The following is an 18,810-nucleotide window of genomic DNA, read 5'->3' on the forward strand; positions in this document are numbered from 1 at the left end:
CTTATACACTGAGGAAATTCCTATTGTAAATTACCACCTTAAAGAGTTCGATGCAGAGCGCTTTCGAGCGGGCCGTGTGCGGTCTCGTAGCGATCATGCTTTGCAGTCTAAGGAGGCAACAAGACAACCATTGCTTAATGAGCGTCGCTATGCAGCTGTCAAACGAGTATCTGAATTCTATTGTTGTGGTGGTGGTAGTTTATGGGGTTTAACGTCCCAAAGCGATTCTCGCTATCAGAGACGCCATAATTAAGGGATCCGGAAATTTAGACCACCTGGGGTTCTTTAACGTGCACTGACATCATGCAGCGCACGGGCGCCTTGCTTTTCGCCGCTATCGAAAAGTGGTCGCCGAGGCCGGAATTCGATCCCGCGTCCTTGGGAACAGTAGTCGAGTGCCGTAACCACTGCGCCACCCCGGCGGGGGTTATTGTAGCGGTGCCTTGCTCACTAATTTTGATGCAATAGTAACCGAGTTTGCAAGTCGCTACACCTGTCTTTCTTCTGCCACTACAAGTAATGCTGTTGATGTTCATGTAGAGTGTCTTGTTTTTATGATTAAGCCGCTTCACGAGGATGAATGAAGGCGATAAGTCCTCCATTAACCATAACTACAATGGAAGACGCAGTTGACCATTTGCTGCTTTCCAAAGCTCCGGGTCCTGATTGTCCATCCGGTGAATTTTAGAAAACAAAATCTGCTCTCTGCCCTGCCCTACTCCAAATTTTTGAGACTACCCTACTTAAAAACCAAAAGTTCTACGTGGCAATGACCTCATAAAATCTCATCGAATCGCATAGACTCTCATGCGGTGCACATCGTTATCATAAAATATCGTACATAATTTATGATAATGTACAAAAAGTTATGAGACCTTATGCAATTATATGCTACTTGTATGTGATTTCTTTTGAGAATTGAGTGAGATAGTGTGAGAAAATGTGGTTATTGTCTCATACAATTTTTTCAGTAGGGCAGTAATCACCCAAACTTTAAAGACGCTATTTTTAAGACAAGGATAGGCCACAGTACACACCAAACGGGATCACACCTGCTGACGAAGTCGGGCGATTCGTGCTTGTGTCGGATCAAAGTTGACAACAGGCTTGTTTTTGATCCTTCTAGCCCTGCCCGCGTAGCGTAATGTGCTGAGGGTCTCCTCCAGGTTGCTGTCTGCCGGGCTGATGCAGGCAATAATCACAGTGTGGCTGTTGCCCCCCAACGAATCTAGAGAAATAAAAATGAACGCGGAAGAGGAAACCCAGTGCTAGGAAGTGACGCATCTGTAACATAGTTACTATAAACCACGTATAATGCTACCTCCAAACGATAGGTTGCCTAGTCCACGAACATACAAGGGACATCGAGAACAACGTTTTTAAATTACTTTTTAGTAAATATTGGTCCTCCAAGTCTTTCTGGCTATATTGGCAATAGTTCAGTGGCAAAAATATAACGGTCGCTCTGAAAGCTAAACCTAGAAATATCCCATAAAAAGCGTCCTTGGAAAACAAAGGATAGACCGCCGCCGTCTAGAACTGAATTTCAGCGCACCATGACCTCGCGTGTTCGTTTCTGAATTGTTTATTCACGAATGCATTTTGCTCGTAAAATTGGCTGGCACTATAGTTTCACCGATATCCGTTTTCTTGTCTTCTAGTTTTAGAAATCTCCGAATTTGGCAAGGCTCGCCTCGGTGTGACTAGATTTTGGAATTATTTCGACGCAGACCAATACGTACTCAGCGTCCTTTTAATCACTGTAGAGCCTCCCCAGTTTGTAGTCACCTGATTTTAGTTAAACCCTCGTAGAAATTAAATGCTTCTTATGAGAAATAGTTCCCATTTTTAAGCCAGCTTGGATTTACTTATACCTCCAAACTTACAATGTGCAAAATTAAGGGGCATAAACAATAAAATATGCTTTATCAGAAATAGTCTAAATCTCACAGCACCTTGTTAGAGGGTCAGAAAACTTTCTGCATATTTCGAACAGTCCCTAATACATCGAGGGAAACATACGTGGTGATCCCATAAAATTGTTACTTGTCCCGTATCAGCCGAAATTTACGGTTGTTTAATGGTACTCAGAGACTCAGACGGCACTAACAAAGTGTCTTATCACTGTGTTCTCACCATGGCACGGGTGATGCTGCACAGTTTTCCTCCTGAGTGTACTGCCACACACATTAGAGCGTAGCTGATGTGTATACCATGTTTAAGCAACAGGGCAAAAGGACAGAGACGAGTGGAAGGATGTACACAAAGAGACGAATGGAAGGAGGTACACAACGACGGCGGAGGTGCACAAAGCATTTGTGTACATCCTTCCACTCATCTCTCTCCTTTCGCACTGTTACTTAAACATGGATGATCACCAACTAGCCCAAACCTCCGTTCTTCTACAGCTGATGTGTAACACCTCCCACATTGTCGCATGCTCAGACTCGCATGATTTTACCATTGCTGTTCGTCGACTGAAAATTTCTAACACCGGCTTCAACCCTTTCAGAATATAGTGTCCCATCTTTCTCCGTATACTCAGTGACTGGCAAAACCCTTCCCTGTTACCCTGGTACTTTCGTAATATGCATCTTCTAAGAATGCAATTGCACAAACGCCAAGAGTAGATCGATGAGCTTTCACCACGGCGCAGCTTTTAGACACACACACAGACAGGCAGCTGTCAGTGGTAAAAAGAGCACATGGTGGGCGCGTGGTAAATCCCGCCTAATCTGGAGCAGAACAGTGCAGTTTGCATTGGCGAGTCTCTCATGGACAACACTACCAAGCTGACGTCTCGCACCAGTCAACTGCTATGCCACTTTGAGAAATACTGTACGCGCACTAATTTAGTATGGGTACTGCCACTTCTTTCACGGCGGAGTGTGAACAATTATAGACCTTTAGTATAGTAAACTATTGATTGCGGATCTAAGAGAAAATAGGTCAGTGTCCCGTAACTAATCATCCGAGTTGCATCATCCACAATCCCGCTATAGTAAACTGGAATATATTAAAGTGAAACTCAGCTCTCATTTTTTATTGCATAAGCGACTCTACATTTTTTCATTTATACTAAAGCCGTTTGTATTTAGACATGAGTATAGTAAAAGGGCACCAAAACATAAATACCTCAGGAGATAGGACACCAGGCCACCAGGGGAGCCCCAAATAACAAAATTTTATTCACCATTATCACGTCAATGTCGTAGGATAAACTTCTGTCTTCCATATTTCCCATTTATGTGTAGCCCTGTCTGTACGGTGAATATGTTGCTCTCGTCCTTCTTACTCTGATTTAGGAATGTGCACACATAAAAATCACTAACAAATCAAATACGCTAAGAGTATGGTGCGGTACAATATAGTCGTAAGCAGCAGAGGTGCAGATTGAATATTTCCTAACATCATGTGTGGGTAAATTAACGCCGTACGAGGAAAATAAAAAGGTTGGGCATTAGTATAAGGACACCCTTACTAAACACTGACTAACAATTCTTCAATCTCACAACACGTAATTCTCGAAATACGTTTGAAAATTTTAGATCAAATGTCATTCTAAATTACAAAAACAAAGCTCTATGAGAAAACCTGACACCGAAAATATTAAATTCTGTGCAGTTCAATACGGTTGCAGCGCAGCTGTTTGCTGCAGAATCGAGAGCTTCTCAATACCTGGGCCAAACTACAGCTATAACCCAAAGCAAGGACACAGCGAAAGGAAATAACATCAGTAGTCGCTAGTATAAGTCAAGATTATGTGAAATGAAAGACCTGAACTGGGATAAAAATATCCGTTCGCAGCTAGTGCACTTTACTTAACGATGTTTAAGTGGACTGAGAAAATCAACGTGAAAAATAAAAATTTTTGTGAACCTCGTTAAGGCACCCACGTTTGTCCTGCAGAGTTTTGTGGATGGAGCCATGACAGACAAAGGAAGTCGAAAATGTAGTCGCTAAATGCAATCCGCATTATTAATTCCAAGTATTGATCAAAGCTGCGCTCTCTAAAACTTGAGATGGTGGTGAAGAAAGCAATTATTGTGCGCTGTGCACAGTAAAGTACACAGTATGTGCCACATTCCCAATGCGCAACCATGCAACCCAGGCATGATCCCAGCCAAAAAATGTTTGTACGTACCCTGAAGCAGCCTCGTCAGTTTAGAGTCTCGGCATGGTACGTGGGGGTCGCCATCGCATAGAGCGCTGATGACATTGCCAAGTGACGAGAGGCCTCTGTTGATTTTGATTCCTGTGAACAAATTAGGAGTACACACTCATCCATCTTTTGACACTGATAATGAAATGTCAGCTAAGGGACAACCAAACAGCTAAACCCTAGAACACGATATGATTTGATATCAAGCGCTGTATCTTTGAAAATGAAATACTAAATTACAACCGTGTGCTGTGATCGCAATGGATAATTTACTATTACGCGTAATTCGCTTATCACAAAAGCCATGTAGGACACTGGTTAAGACGTCCTGAGTCACTTGCGTGAGCAATGAAGCAAAGTATTGAACCTCGTAGAGAAATATTCAACCCTACATGTAGTGTATGAAATCTGGCTTTCAAACCAAATTATCGAAACGTCGACTATAAAAGCTAGCTGCATGGAGAACATGGCGGACTACAAGCTGCACAAAAACTGTACATTCTCGTCCAAAAAATTCGAAATCACTGGATATGTTACGGAGCGTAACAGTAGCGCACCCTCATCTGAACTATTCTGCAGCAGTTTGACTACTGTGCCTTTTTACCTTCCAGCTGCTCGCCCTTTCCCAGCATTAGAGCCATCCACCAACAACTAGCAGCTTAAACATTGAAATATTGGCAACAAACCTTCCTTGAGCCCTTCGCCAACTGTCTTAGTTTTTCCAGCTCGTTCAGATCCAGCGAGATCCACTGTATGGAACTTGGCTAGCCTTGTGGAGCCACCATCTCCTTTGTCCCGCTGCTCTACAATAATGGTGAAGATTGCGTGTGACCGAGATGACCGCAAGTTCATGTTGGTCGAAGCTGTGCATCGAGATGCAGAGGCATTCTCGAGGAGCTGGATTGTCTCTTCGGGAGTGGTCACACTTACTTCCGTCACGTTGGTCACCTGTTCATACGAGTTGAAACAAAAGCACAGGCAGTGCATCAGCAAGCGTTCGCGCTCAACGTGAAAGCTGAAAATGGGATCAAAAGAAAGAGCGAACATTTCTAGTACCACCCTTTTTTTCATCTGAGAATAAGCATGCAAGTAACATTGCACTGTTAAAAAATACCAAGGATAGAGATTTCATCATAAGTTCAAGGCGTTAAACCATACACGGGCACTAGAAAGGCAACGGGAAGGAGCGCTTCGTCCCGTTGAATTTCTTGTGTCCATGTGCGTTTTCGCGCCTTGAACATGAACTCTCACCAACTAGCCCGACAAAACGTTATTTCAAGGTAGATATTTGGTCACAGCCCTTTTATAAGTTTAGGAGAAGGAAGAGAATACATTTATTGTGAGGCTGAAATGATTTGTGAAAGAAAAGTGGGGATGGCTATGGCGCTGGGTGGCAGACCCCATTCCAAGACGCCATTGGCCGCTGCCACTGCTCGAGCTCTCTGGACCCGGGCTGGCTCCTCCAGGTCCGAGCTGGACAGGGCCGCCTTCCAGCCCTCCCTAGTTGGATGTTATAACTGATATATTTGTGTTTTGCTGGCAAGCCTAGACCATGTGGGATGGGTCAGCATACTTCCCGCAGAATTTTCACCTACCCGTGAATGCCGGATCCACGTACGTATTTTAGTATGGCGAGATTTATAAAACACCCGGTTTGAAGCCGTCTAAGGTGGCATTCCTTACATCTGTCGAGACCCTTGGCGGGTCACGGGAGCTCCCCTCTGCAGAGGCGGAAATGAGTTTCAATCTTCGCATGAATTATGAGCGGGATTGTTATAGTTGCTGCGGTGGAACCAGATTATTTTGGCGGAACCACGGGTAGGAAAGCTCGGGAACCGCGTGAGCGGTCTCGTTCCCCTCCCCCATCTGGCGACCGTACACCCACATCATCTGTTTTTTATTTGTTTTTTTTTACAAGTAGCTGAATCTGAATTGCTCGTATGTGGCAATAATATTCTGCAGGTGAGTGGCGCTATCGTGCCCCGCACGTAATTTCGGCAAACCTGTTGCGAGTCCGACATTATATACGCTGCGTCGGAGTGGGTGGAGGCCAGTGCAATCGCCACTGTGCAATCGGAGTGGGTGGAGGCCAGTGCAATCGCTCCAACATCAGCGCGTCACTAGTTTTTACCGGGAGCCCGTTCACTGTCTTTCTTCGTGCACAACAGTGATGGTGCAGATGCCGTCCTCGCGGGGGACCCGCTGCATCCACGTAATATATGTGCCTCTCTTACTGCCATAGTTATTTTGCATAAATGTTGCTCTGCAGGCTTGCAGCTTCCCCTTATTATGCTCCCGATTCATGTTTTTAGAGAGCGGCTTAACCGTCCAAATAGTTTCCACATATCCGAGATGTCCAATCTGTTTTCGATGATGGTGAGAAGCCTGAGAATTAGGTCTCAGAGGTTTTGCCTGCCGATGCTGGCCACGGACAGCTTAGAAATATGCTTTGTTCTGCGGGCCTCAATCTGCTCCTGTATACTATTATGGATCGCGATTTGGAGCAGGCACTCCGCATAGGTTCTGGCCGGGAGTTCTAGTGCCTTTTTAACCGCCGCCCGAATCACCGCGTCAAGGTTTCCACGGTCGCTCTTCCTCAGCTTGAGATAGGGCGCCACGTACTCCCCACGAGTGACGCCGAACGCCTAAACCAGGAAAACGGTTCTTTGTTCAAGACGTACACCGTTCTTGCCGGAGATCCTGCCAATCATCCTACTAATTTTTCCGCAGGTGGACTTTAATTTTTCAGGGTCTTGTAAGTGTTACCCAGGTTATCAATTTGCAATCCCAATACCCGAAGTATGTCCATTTCTGGTATCGGATTGCCGTTAACGTAAATGTGTATGTTTTGTCCTAGATCTTTAGGTTTTGCAATGTGCAAGAGTTCTGATTTATTCGGAGCGCACTCCTCTCGGAAGGCTCCCACCATCTGCCCTAAGTTACCCATGGAACGACCAGATGGTAATGTCGTACGCGTAGATGGCGTTGCGTACGCCATTCACTGGCGTTGAGCCTCTCTGGGAGCGCTATGAGGGCAACGTTAAAGAGCAGCGGAAAAGAATAGGTCCTTGAGGCGTTCCCCGTGTTCCCATATCGATTGGCCCGAATTTTTATTGCATAAGCAATACTACGCAGGTTTCAACCCGTAGCGTAAACCTGGCCGTAGCCACGTTTGACATTTACAGCGACCGTAGATGGGGCCCCTCTTCAAGCCGTCGGGTAAACCCGGTCGGTAGCCCCGCCGCGCCGCGGAAGCAGAAGAAGAAGAAAAAAGAAGGATAAGAACAGAAAGAGAAGCTACGTCGGCTTTGCTTACGCAACCTACCGGATGAAACAAAAGCTAAACCTCAGTAAATTTTTTATTGGCCATTCTGATATAAGATTTCGAATTTTCTAAGTTTTTATGTAGCCAAAATATTTCTCGCCGCAATTGTTGCTGTTTGAAATTTTCACTTTTACAATATATAACGTTTTCAAAGACCATCATCAGGTCCAGGGTCAAAATCGCCCTGTTCTGAACTCCCTAAAAGGGGAGCAATAACTTCCCTATTGATTTGGTGCAGTACATCCTGCGCTGATAAAAGTGGCCGGAAGCCGAACATGGAGGGCGGCAGCAGCCCATGTTGTTCCAAATAGTCGGACAGACTTTGCCTTACTGCCACCTCCATGAGCTTACCGGTGCAGAACGTGAGAGTGATTGGTCTTAAATTTTCTTTTTTATCTTTATGTCCGGCTTTGGGATGAACATTACTATGGATGTTTTCCAGTCATTTGGTAACATCCCCGAGTCCCAGCAATCATTACTGGCTGTAAAATCTTCCAGGGTTTGATCGTTGAGGTTGGCCAGAAGGCCGACCGTTATCAGGTCGTCTTCCGGTGTCGTATCTCGCCTCATACTCATTAATGCGGTTTTTAATTCTACGACGGGGAATTCTACATCCTAATTATGGTGTTTTTTCTCTAGTGTATGTTCTAAATTCCTCATCTTCATCTACGGTCGTACATGAGTATGTTTCTTTTAGTTTGACGGCGAGCTGTGATCCGTGCCTTTGAAGTCATTGAGTACCCTCCTCAAGTTACTGCTTTGTTTGCCTTTGGATTTATTAGGTTCAATAAAGCACCTCCCTACCCTACTGAAATAACTGTTTAGGGCTATAACCTCACATTTTCTCACACAATCTCATTCAGGTCACATAAGAAATCACAAGTCGCATATAATTGCATAAGGTCTCACAGCTTCTTCTACATTATCATAAATTATGTAAGATATTTTTTGATAAATATGTGAACCGTATGAGAGTCGATGCGATTTGATGAGATTTTATGAGGTTATTGCCACGTAGAATATTTGGTTTTTCAGTAGGGTACTGAAAACATGTGAGGCAATATCCTCACATTTTCTCACAGGATCTCACTTAATTCGCATAAACAATAGCATACAAGTCGCATATAATTGCATAAGATCTCATATACTGTTGTGTATTATTATAAATTATGCGAAATATTTTATGATAATGATGTCCACCGTATGAGAGTCTATGCGATTAGGCGAGATTGTGTGAAGTTATTGCCTCGTAGAACTTTTGGTTTTTCAGTAGGGCTGGGAAGGCTCCATGTACTTTTCCTGCTGAGGGTGCCTCAGATGGAATCGCATGTGGATATCCAGATGGTTTTTGCTTGAGATCACGCTTATGTTTCTGCCTGTTTGGTTAGCTGGGAAATTTTAATTTTAAGCTTACAGTTCTGTATTAAGGTTTAAGAGCGCAGCACAATGCATAAGCACTGCATCATTGCTAATGGGGGTACCCCAAAATAGAAGGAGCCTATTATAATCTCGTGACTATATAATCATAGCCGACGTACTTCGAGCTGCACGCTCCTAATCATGCTGTTAGCCCAAAACAATTTAATGCACTAGTGAAGTCCTTACCCTTATCGTGCCAGCGTGATCCTTCCGTATCGTCAATGGTTCTCGGAATGAACTTTTGGAGAATAAATCAAAAATATTTTCCTTGCATATCTGCGAGAAAGTAGAAATGACATTAAATCCATGACAAGCCAGTTGTACTACTACAAACCTGATGCCTCCTACATTTAGGTTCAGTTTGTATCTCAAAGGCATGAAAGGAAATTCAGTTGCACTAGAATATTCGCCTGCTTATTCAAGGAATTTGCAGTAAAATAAAGAAAAAACCCTTGATGTAGGTATTACATACAGGGTTACTTCAAGAGAAATAGGCATATACACACAGAGCAGAGCATAGACAAGTAAAAGCTTGAAGGGCTAAGACTTCGAGCAAATGATTCATCAGCCAGAAGTTGACGACCGTGCTTGGTTTTCCCACAAAGTCTACTACGATCGCACTCGAATCGAAACAGAACTGGATCTTTTTGCCACTCAGATTGCTAAAATAAAATAAATGCAGCTTATTCCGCCTATGTGGTGGTTGTGTAAAAGGTTAAAATCAATAATTCCTTCAGAAGCAGCATACATGTCTTTTGACGACAAGCGCAATGGCGCAATCTCGTTGTGCGATGCTTAGGAAATGGTCGAATTGTGCCACACATTAGGGAACAAAGCTTCTCCATTTATAGGGGAACTCGTTCACGAAGCACCACTTGGGAATGAAGTCTTCATCTCAACAAATATATCGGTGGCGTTTCACTCATGACCTGATTATCGACAGTGATATATACATACAGCAGAATAGCCCGTTTCACTCATGACCTGATTATCGACAGTGATATATACATACAGCAGAATACCCCTCACAGCTTGCTCTTTAAACTTTATTGGCCATATTTAGTACATTTTCGCGAATTACACGTCTCGTATTTGCTGTCTTGCACTCACCTCGAGGAAAGTAGCTCGCACAAGGAATATTTTCTCTGTGCTTGTCGTGATATGCTTGAAAATATTGTCAACTATCCTGGCGATAATGCCCGCATCGTCACAGCCGGTGTCTTTGGACGACGAGCGCGTTCCCATAGTGAACGTTTTTCCAGAGCCCGTTTGGCCATAGGCGAGAACGGTGGCGCTGTAGCCTTGAACATAGAATATACATTCTTGGTTTCAAACATAATCGCTGACGTGTACTCATTGAAAATGTAAAATTGGATCTAGCAAGTATAAGCGGACGGGGGCCTCATAGAAAATTAGCAAAACGCACAAACTATACCTACAACTAAGAGATGCAAAGGGGGCGCCTCATTTCCTGACAAATTTGGGTATGACGACAATAAGGACACGAAGTTAAAAAATCTATAACGTGAATCTGCTCAAAATCAAAGTTCGAGACAGCCACTGCCTTAGCTTAGGCGTGAATGCGACGTGTGATGGATGTGCACGGTCTGGATGCGATGTAGAGGGCTTGGAACCAATGGCAGCAGTAAGGCTTTCTCTTTTCTTTGAGAGCACTCCTGATGCAAAAATGATTACAGAATGCGCATTCCTCAAAAAAGCCCCAAAAGGAAATAGAAAATCACTTTTGCCTAGGCCCTCTTGGTTTTATATTCCATACCTCTTCTCTTGTACACACACCTCGATCACTGCGATTTCAGCTTACAGACGCCTAAGAGAAATGTGCAACACGTACCAAACTGTTAAGTTTTGGTGCACAATATGACGCATATTGTTGCTACTTGAAAAGCGCATTACAGTGCCAGTGTTTTTGCTGTCTCCAGTTTGAACTCTTGCTGCATGTTGCACTTACGGTAGTTCAAAAACTATAGGCAAATTAAACAGTTTTATGGGCAGAGGAAAAAAGGTATTCAATCCTTTATGACTTTTTTGTGTCTGCTGTAATTTCATTTCTGACATGAGAGAAATCGAACATTTTTATTGCAAACGCTTAACCACACGCACTCTTCAAATTTGCCGGGCTGGCTCAATACCTCGCTACGTGTGGCTTTCAAACCAGCCCCAGGACAAGCTTTGCACGCCATCTCGGTAGCCGGTTTCTTGTAATGCTAAGTTGCCAGACTTTCGTGCAGCGCTTCGGATGTCGCCGCCTTCATACGTTTTGACGAGGTTGGACTAAATACGTTAATTAGGCCTCCATCCTAAGCAAAGCCTAAATCAACCGTTACATACTTCGCTAAACCTAACCATACGTACAAAATACGCGAATTAAAATTTAATTCAGTGAACGCTACATCATATATTTATATCCATTTATTCTCTGAGCCAAGCTTAATCGCCACTAAATGCTTTAGCTGCTACGCAGAACGTCACCTGAATGAACGAATCTGGCTCCAAGATCACACCAGGGGCCCTCCTTTTGGCATGGCTTGAGAGAAAATGTAACTACATAATTTATAGCCTTAGTTTAACATTCTATGACACTAGAGAAGCAGATAAATGACGCTGTTCAGCAGATAATATGCGGCAGCGATATAGTGCCATGGCAAGTTCTACACCGTAAAATCCTCCAAAGATATTTATAGTGAGTTATAATCCTGGCATGCGGGACATTTACTCTTCCGTTCGCCTGCCAAGGCCAGCTAAAGTACAGAATTTGACTCGTTTGGGATGTTTCAGCTATCAAAGAGCCCATTCCATCTCTCCCATTAATAGATGGGTTTATTGATATGGAAGGCAGAGAGGCTGGCCGGAATGATTAAAATCTGGCCTGCTACTCTGCCCTGAGGAAGGGAAGAAGAGAGAGGATCAGATGGGTGACGATGTGGGAGAAGGCCTATGGAAAAATTATACAGGCACCATAGTTCGCTTTACAAGCTAGAATCGAGTCTGGTGGCGCACCAAAAGCGGCAGACAGCCCGCACTGCCTGGACACCCTTCCCCTTGTCCTTCCAAGCGCACAGCAGCAGCTCCTCCGACAGAGGCCTCTTATCGAAACGCTTCGAAGAAACGGAGATAACCGTTCTTTCACGCACATATATCAAAATATGTTCTGGGTCTATACCGTTCTTTTAAGACAAAACCCTTTCAAGGATCACGTTGAAAATATCGCGCACGCGATATTGGTTCGCCGGATGTGTCCGGCAGACGTCGCAATTGGTTCTAAAGTCGACGTAATTTATCCGGCCAGGACGCCAAAATACGTTTTGACGTCGACATAATTTCCCGATTCGGCTACTTAAGACTAGTTCCTATAAAAGCCCAGTATGGTCCATGTAAATCTTTTCAGTCTCTCGTGTCAAGCAGAGGAGTCCTAAGATGCCGATGTCACCGACCACGACACCAAAGGAAAGAGAGAAACGAAATTATAACAAGAACACAAAGACAATATACAGGTAGAAGAGAAGAGGTAGAAGAAAAGAAGGTGCAAAGGCTCTCGCCATTAAGCTCTATAGTGAAATTAAATGCAAATTAAAATGGCGCTAATCTCTCATTTCAGGAGGGTAGGCAGTTCGTCAGAAACTGACATTCTGACAAACGTAGTCACAATTTGGCACTACAACAATGCGCCAACACCGTTGTTCTCTTTAACGGCCATGCAAGAAAGGTAAATAACGATGCTGCTACATTTTCGTGTCTCCAGAACCAAGTTTACCCTTGGGATAGAAATGAAAACTTTTAATCGTTATTTTTGTGGGCAGTCTTTATATGCTCACCTTCAAATATCCTGGGCAGCAGGCTGGAGACGCATGCCTCGTAGACCTCAGCCTGGCTCGATTCTCCACAGAAAACGTAGTCAAATTTGAACATTTTTTCACCACGTGAAACCATAGTCTGTTCATTCGGCACTGTCCGTGTGCAAACTTGGCACCCTTCCAGTACTTCATTGGACACTAGTGGGCGGCAGCGCAGCGCCACTTTCACGGGGATAGTTTTCTCCATTCCGGTTTTGATTGAGCAAGAGGTCTGCAGAGAAAAATCATAATCAAAGGGTAAAACTTTCTCCGAAAGCAGCTAACGAGGAAATGAAAGAGAAACTTTGGAGGTACAGCAGTAGCTTGAAACATTACTACAAAGAGGTGTGCTGCGCATCTGGCATTGCAATGAGTTGCCGCAATTCACTGCAAATTCAAAAATGAGCCGACGCATTCATTCAAGAGCCTCACAAATCCGGTACGTTTAAATTCATCAAGCTTCTCCAGCGCTTAAAAGCAGATGAATGCGGAAAAAACAACAACAGAGAATTGATTAAAGAATACATCTATGCTCGATTTAAATAAGCAGGAACAGAGAGAGTGGTTCAAAGCAGCAACCAGCTGACGAATCTGCCCGTGCACAACTATGGCGTCCCTTTCATGCTTTTAAAGTGAAAGCTTTACTGGCTTAGTTCCGCGAGTTTCGCCGTGGTCGGCCAAGGCTTTAATTGCGCATGCGCCATCGCTATGGCAACCAGCTGCGTCGGCTCTCCACGCCGGATCTCCACAGCGGCTCCGGGCTCCCGCATAACAACGTGACTAGCTGCGGAGCTTAATATACGCAGAAGCCTGCGCGCTTGGTAGGCAGACGCACCATGGGGGTGAACGTGGAGCGCATGTGGAAGGGCAAATCCAATCTGTTTATATTAGGCTTTGGAGAAGGAAGGCGAAGAATCTGGGCTAGGCATCTCGGAATCATGGACACCCAATCTTAATTAGGTCAAGGACCCTTGCAGGCCAAACTCCCGGCCACAGCAGCCTTGGCTTTGCTAGCGCATTGAAGCTCTCGCGTCTCTTAGATGTCAATCATAAGAGAAGAACGACGAAAGCCTACCCCTCATCTCCTATCATTTTTCTCCCATCGCTAAGCATTGTTACTTCTTTTTAGTTAGTTGCGGACACTCAAGTCGTCGTTTGAAGTATTGGTCGTTTCGTAGTCATGACGAGTCATGTCTAGTCATTTTAGTGCTTACCATTCATAGCTAAGCATTTTTACTCATTTCCAATTAGTGACGGTCATTACGATCGTATACTTTTGCATATTCACCATTGGAAGTCATTTTTATTCATTAATTATCATTATCGTCGATAGGAATAGCCATACTCTATCGAGGCCTATAATTTTTATTATTTATCTACCACCAGTAGTCGCTTTAATTCATAACCTCCCTGATCGTGCGCCCGCTATTTGCGAGTGACACATCAGTGCACAGCTGCGATACACAGGCTACGCGCATAGCTTATTCATTTTTAAAACTGCTGGAATAAACCAAGGACCGAGCGTGAACACCGAAACACACGCAAGAGCTGCTTTTGCGCAGCTTTTCACTTCATGAGCCTAGAAAGTTTTTCGCCTTAAAAAAGGTATTCGCATGCTGCCAAGACGTCAGTGACCGCTAGATCCCCAGGTGTTCGAAATAATTCGGTAGTATTCCACTATGGCACAACTTTCAGTACCTCCTACCTCTCTTCCCTTAAGGCGAGGTTCCGGAGTGCACCGAGAACTGTGACAAATACCCCGCCTTTACGTCTTATAATCTGTGTGCTGTGCGATCTCAGTGCACGTCAAAGATCCGCAGGTGGTCAAAATTACTCCGTAGCCCTCCTACTACTGCTCCCACTGGTGTTTTCGTTCCCACATTTCTACTTTCTCTTACGATGCGGTCAGCTGTCCAAGGAGAAAAGTCACCGATACAGTGCCTTTTATGCTAAAGCGTAAGGGCCCCGTGTCGCAGAAAAGCCGGTACCGGCGTTGTTTTTCTTCTCCGTTGTAACGCGAAAATCCAAAATGAACGAAAGAAATAAAAGTGAATGAAAGTACTCCGAACATACCGGGATTCTTTCTTCTGTGCTTCTTACTGTGAGACGAGCATGCCACCGATACATCAAAGATCCTCACTATTTCATTTGAGTAAAGGGGTGTTTTGTGTAAGCTTTGTCACACACTACTTCATTAGAAATGATCTGCTACGGAACTAAAAAGAAATTAAGCAAGTGACAGTACATTTCCGAAAATTTTGCGCATTGCTAACATACAATTTGATGGCGATATCATGCCGGCAAAAACCAGAACTCTGTCTAGTACGACTTCATTAGTGCTGATGGCGCCACCACGTAGCTAATGCTAGATTGCTTTGAGCGACACGATCTAGTTATAGTAAATAGAGAAACAAAATGTGAAGGCCAAATCGCGTGGGAATTCTGCAACAGGCAAACGACCATTGACTATTGTCTAAAGTCGCAGGAAATTTATAGCAAGGTCACAAAATTGGAAATAGTCAAAGAAGGGGGGTATGGTCTGGCAAGGGATCATAAATGTATTAGTCTGCAGATGGGGCCCTTGATGAAAAGAGAAATGGAACTTAGACTAAACGTAAACGCAAAATTAAACGACGATCAAATAGCGCAGATAGCAGCAGACATAGAAGAAACAATAGAGAAAAACCCCATGGAAGACTGGGATTATGAACCGGTAGAACTACTCATAAGGAGGAAAATTCAGGAGGTTAAAGTAGCAAACCGCTGGAATGGAAAGAGGAAGCCACGGAGCTGGTGGAATAAGGAAATCAGGGAAGCAATTGAACAACGACGGGCTGCTTCAAGAGAACATCGAATGGCAAAGAAAGCACAGGTATCTCAGGAGGAAATCGACCAAAATTGGGAATCATATCGACAAAAGAAACTTCAGGTGCAGGCCCTCGTCCAATGTAAAATAAGCCAGTGCACCGATCGCTGGATGGCTGACATACACGATGCCTCTAGAGGTGAAGCAAGCAAATTCTGGAACCATATAAGCTGGCAAGGGAAGAAGAATCAAAGGAAGCAAGATCGGATTCAAGAGAACGAGGGAAATTGTTTAAAGGGAGAAAACGCAGTGAACTACATTACATCAGTTATAGCCGAGTCATTTAAGATCGACGATAGGGTAATCTCCGCAAATCAGGATGCAACACAAGGTAGCGGAATACAAAGCAACTTAGAACTGACCAATCTAAACTGAATAAAGGCAGAAAAAAATATTCCTAAAAACACATCTACAGGAATAGATGGAATTCCGATCAAGCTGATTAATGAACTTGGTCCAAAAAGTAAGGAAACGTTGTTAAAAGCTCTGGAAACAGTCATAACGAATACGTAAATTCTAGACAGCTGGCGGCAGAGTAAAGTGAATTTGATTTATAAAGGGAAAGGAGACAGGATGCACATAAAATACTACATGCCGATTATCATAACATCTGTTATGTACAGGTTAGCCATGCAGGCGGTGAAGTTAAAGGTGCAAGCATGGGTAGAATGTAACAAGATACTCGGAGAACTTCAGAACGGCTTTAGAAATGGTAGGCGCTTAGATGATAGCCTGTTCGTCCTTACCCAATGCATCGAAATATCTAGAGTGGAAAATAGACCTTTGTAAATAGACATAAACGGGGCGTACGACAACGTAAGCAGGGAACTCCTGTGGAACATAATAAAAGAAGAAGGTATCGGTTATGAGATAATAGAGTTCCTACAGAAAATATACCGGGATAATAAAGTAGAAATTACGTGGGAAGGGATAAGAAGTACGGACGATGTCAAAGTATGCAAAAGATTAAGACAAGGCTGTCCTCTATCACCGGTGCTGTTCATGCTTTATATGATAAACCTGGAACGGAGGATACAAGACAGTAACCTAGGTTTTAACCTGTCATATAGATTAGGTGGAAAGGCGGTAGAGCAGCTCCTCCCCGGTTTGATGTATGCAGACGATATTTTGCTGCTAGCTGATAGTCTGGAAGAATTGCAAACTCAAGTTAAGTATTGCGGAGACGAAGGGGACACTCTAGGCTTCAGTTTCAGCGCAGTTTAGTCGGATCTGATGATTTTCAACGGCTCAACTGATCAGGATCTTAAAATACAAGGCCATGAAATAGCTAGAGTAGCAGAATATAAATATCTGGGGGTATGGGTAAACGAAGGATTGGCATACATTGAAAAGCATGAGCAATCACTTAAGGACAAAGGGCGAAGGAATGTCTGGATAATGAAGCATAAGGCATTGTGGGGATAAAATAGGTATGAGGTTTTGAGGGGTATTTGGAAAGGAATTATGGTGCCCGGACTTACCTTCGGAAATGCGGTTTTGTGCATAAAATCAGAGGTACAATCGACATTAGAAATAAATCAGAGATTCGTTGGACGATTAGCACTAGGTGCCCACGGCAAAACTACAAATAAGGCGGTACAGGGATATATGGGCTGGGCATCTTTCGAAGTACGGGAATTTCAGATTAAGATATTATATGATTAACGCCTGAGGAAATTGGACAGTAAAAGATGGACAGCTAAAGTATTTAAATACCTGTACTTAAAAAGCGTTGACTCACAATGGAGGAACAGTACTAGGAAACTAACCAGTAAGTATGCTAGACACAAGGACGGAGAAATTGAAAGCATTAGGCAGTAGGTGAAAAACACAGAAAGTAAAAATTTAATAAATTTGATGGAAAAGAAACAGAGTATGGAATTATACCGAAAGTGGAAAATGCAGATCAGGAAGGAAGATTTCTTTGATAAGTCAAGAGGCAGTGCCCTACTTTTTGAAGCTAGATCAGGGTGCCTTAGAACACGCAGCTACAAAAAGAAATTTAACAATGGAGATGACGCATGTGCTGTATGTGGAAACTCCAGTGAAACAATTGACCATATTATACTCGAATGTAATGGTATCCATCCGGAAGTTGATGCAGGCGCAATCACAGTTCCTGAAGCTCTGGGGTTTAGAGATAACAGTGGCCGGGTGAATAAACCGGCGGTCGAAACTAGCAAAAAACGACTGGAAGATTGGTGGCTTAAAAGCAGAGAAGTGACATAATGTTAGTAATGTAGGAACAAAAATTTAATAAATAAAATGATGGTTTAGTTAACCATTCTAAATCAATAATTAAGGTATAGGGAGAAAATTGAGCATGATAGCTACTGCTACCACCCCGTTTCAAAGGGGACGCTTCTATATTCCATCCATCCATCCATTCCATCCGAGACGCGCTTCGCACTCTTTCCGTACTGTGGTGCCACCAGCTCACTATCACAACTATCACCAGCCGGCCGGCCAAGCGCAGGCGCTGTATGCTGGCTGTGCAACTTTTAGTGGACGCGGAGCATCCTTTCTCTGTGACTACGTGTGTGATGGATATACGCTGCCGACTAACAGGGCGGGACGTTCGTATGATTCGTCGTCCCCATCTACAAGTGCCGACTGGGTATATATGCCTGCTCCTGATCGGAGGCTTCTACGAGTGCGGACGGTGCATGTACTGGTGCGGACGTAAATAAACGAAGCACGCTTTGCCGTTCAAGTTACAATCACGCTTTTTGTACTTGAGATAATAAAACATTATTTGTCCAAGTAAATGCGCACTGGTGTCTACTACAAGTATGCACATACTATGACTCTCAATTTCAATTATGCAGCAGACGAAGTTTTACAAATAGCGTGCTCCATTTACTTTTGTCCGCACCGGTACGTCCGGTCATCGGCGGCGTAGTCGGCAAAGTCTGAAGCCGAGGACGTGGAGACGAACGCTACGCGAGCAGAGGCGATGATGGTTAGGCGGCGCGAAAGTGCCGAGATGCGCGCACGAGACGCGGAGGCAGAGAGACAGAAGCGTACCCGAGAGGCGGAAGCAAAGCGGCGCAATCGGGCCGAAGATGTTGACTACCGAGGGAGGGAGGCGGACGCCATGCTGTTTTTCAATCACTAAAGATTAGTCTGGGAGTGGATGAGGAGACTGTTAAGGAAGTTGCGGCTTCATCTGCTTTTAATGAGAATG

The 18,810-nt window shown here is 44.0% G+C and overlaps 1 protein-coding gene across 1 annotated transcript; it reads right to left on the reverse strand.

Moving 5' to 3' along the window:
* Nucleotides 1-1,046: 1,046 nt before the first annotated feature.
* LOC146183978 (chromosome-associated kinesin KIF4-like) lies at nucleotides 1,047-12,965 on the reverse strand. The gene is made up of 5 exons (XM_084608451.1): nucleotides 12,740-12,965; nucleotides 10,017-10,207; nucleotides 4,849-5,110; nucleotides 4,145-4,255; nucleotides 1,047-1,228 (listed from the first exon to the last, which is right to left on the reverse strand). The coding sequence occupies exons 1-5, from the start codon at nucleotides 12,963-12,965 to the stop codon at nucleotides 1,047-1,049; spliced, it is 972 nt and encodes a 323-aa protein (XP_084464577.1).
* Nucleotides 12,966-18,810: the final 5,845 nt, after the last annotated feature.

Source organism: Amblyomma maculatum, chromosome 7 (assembly GCF_055883805.1).
Source record: "Amblyomma maculatum isolate TAMU_Amacu chromosome 7, ASM5588380v1, whole genome shotgun sequence".
NCBI classification, from domain to species: Eukaryota; Metazoa; Arthropoda; class Arachnida; order Ixodida; family Ixodidae; genus Amblyomma; species Amblyomma maculatum.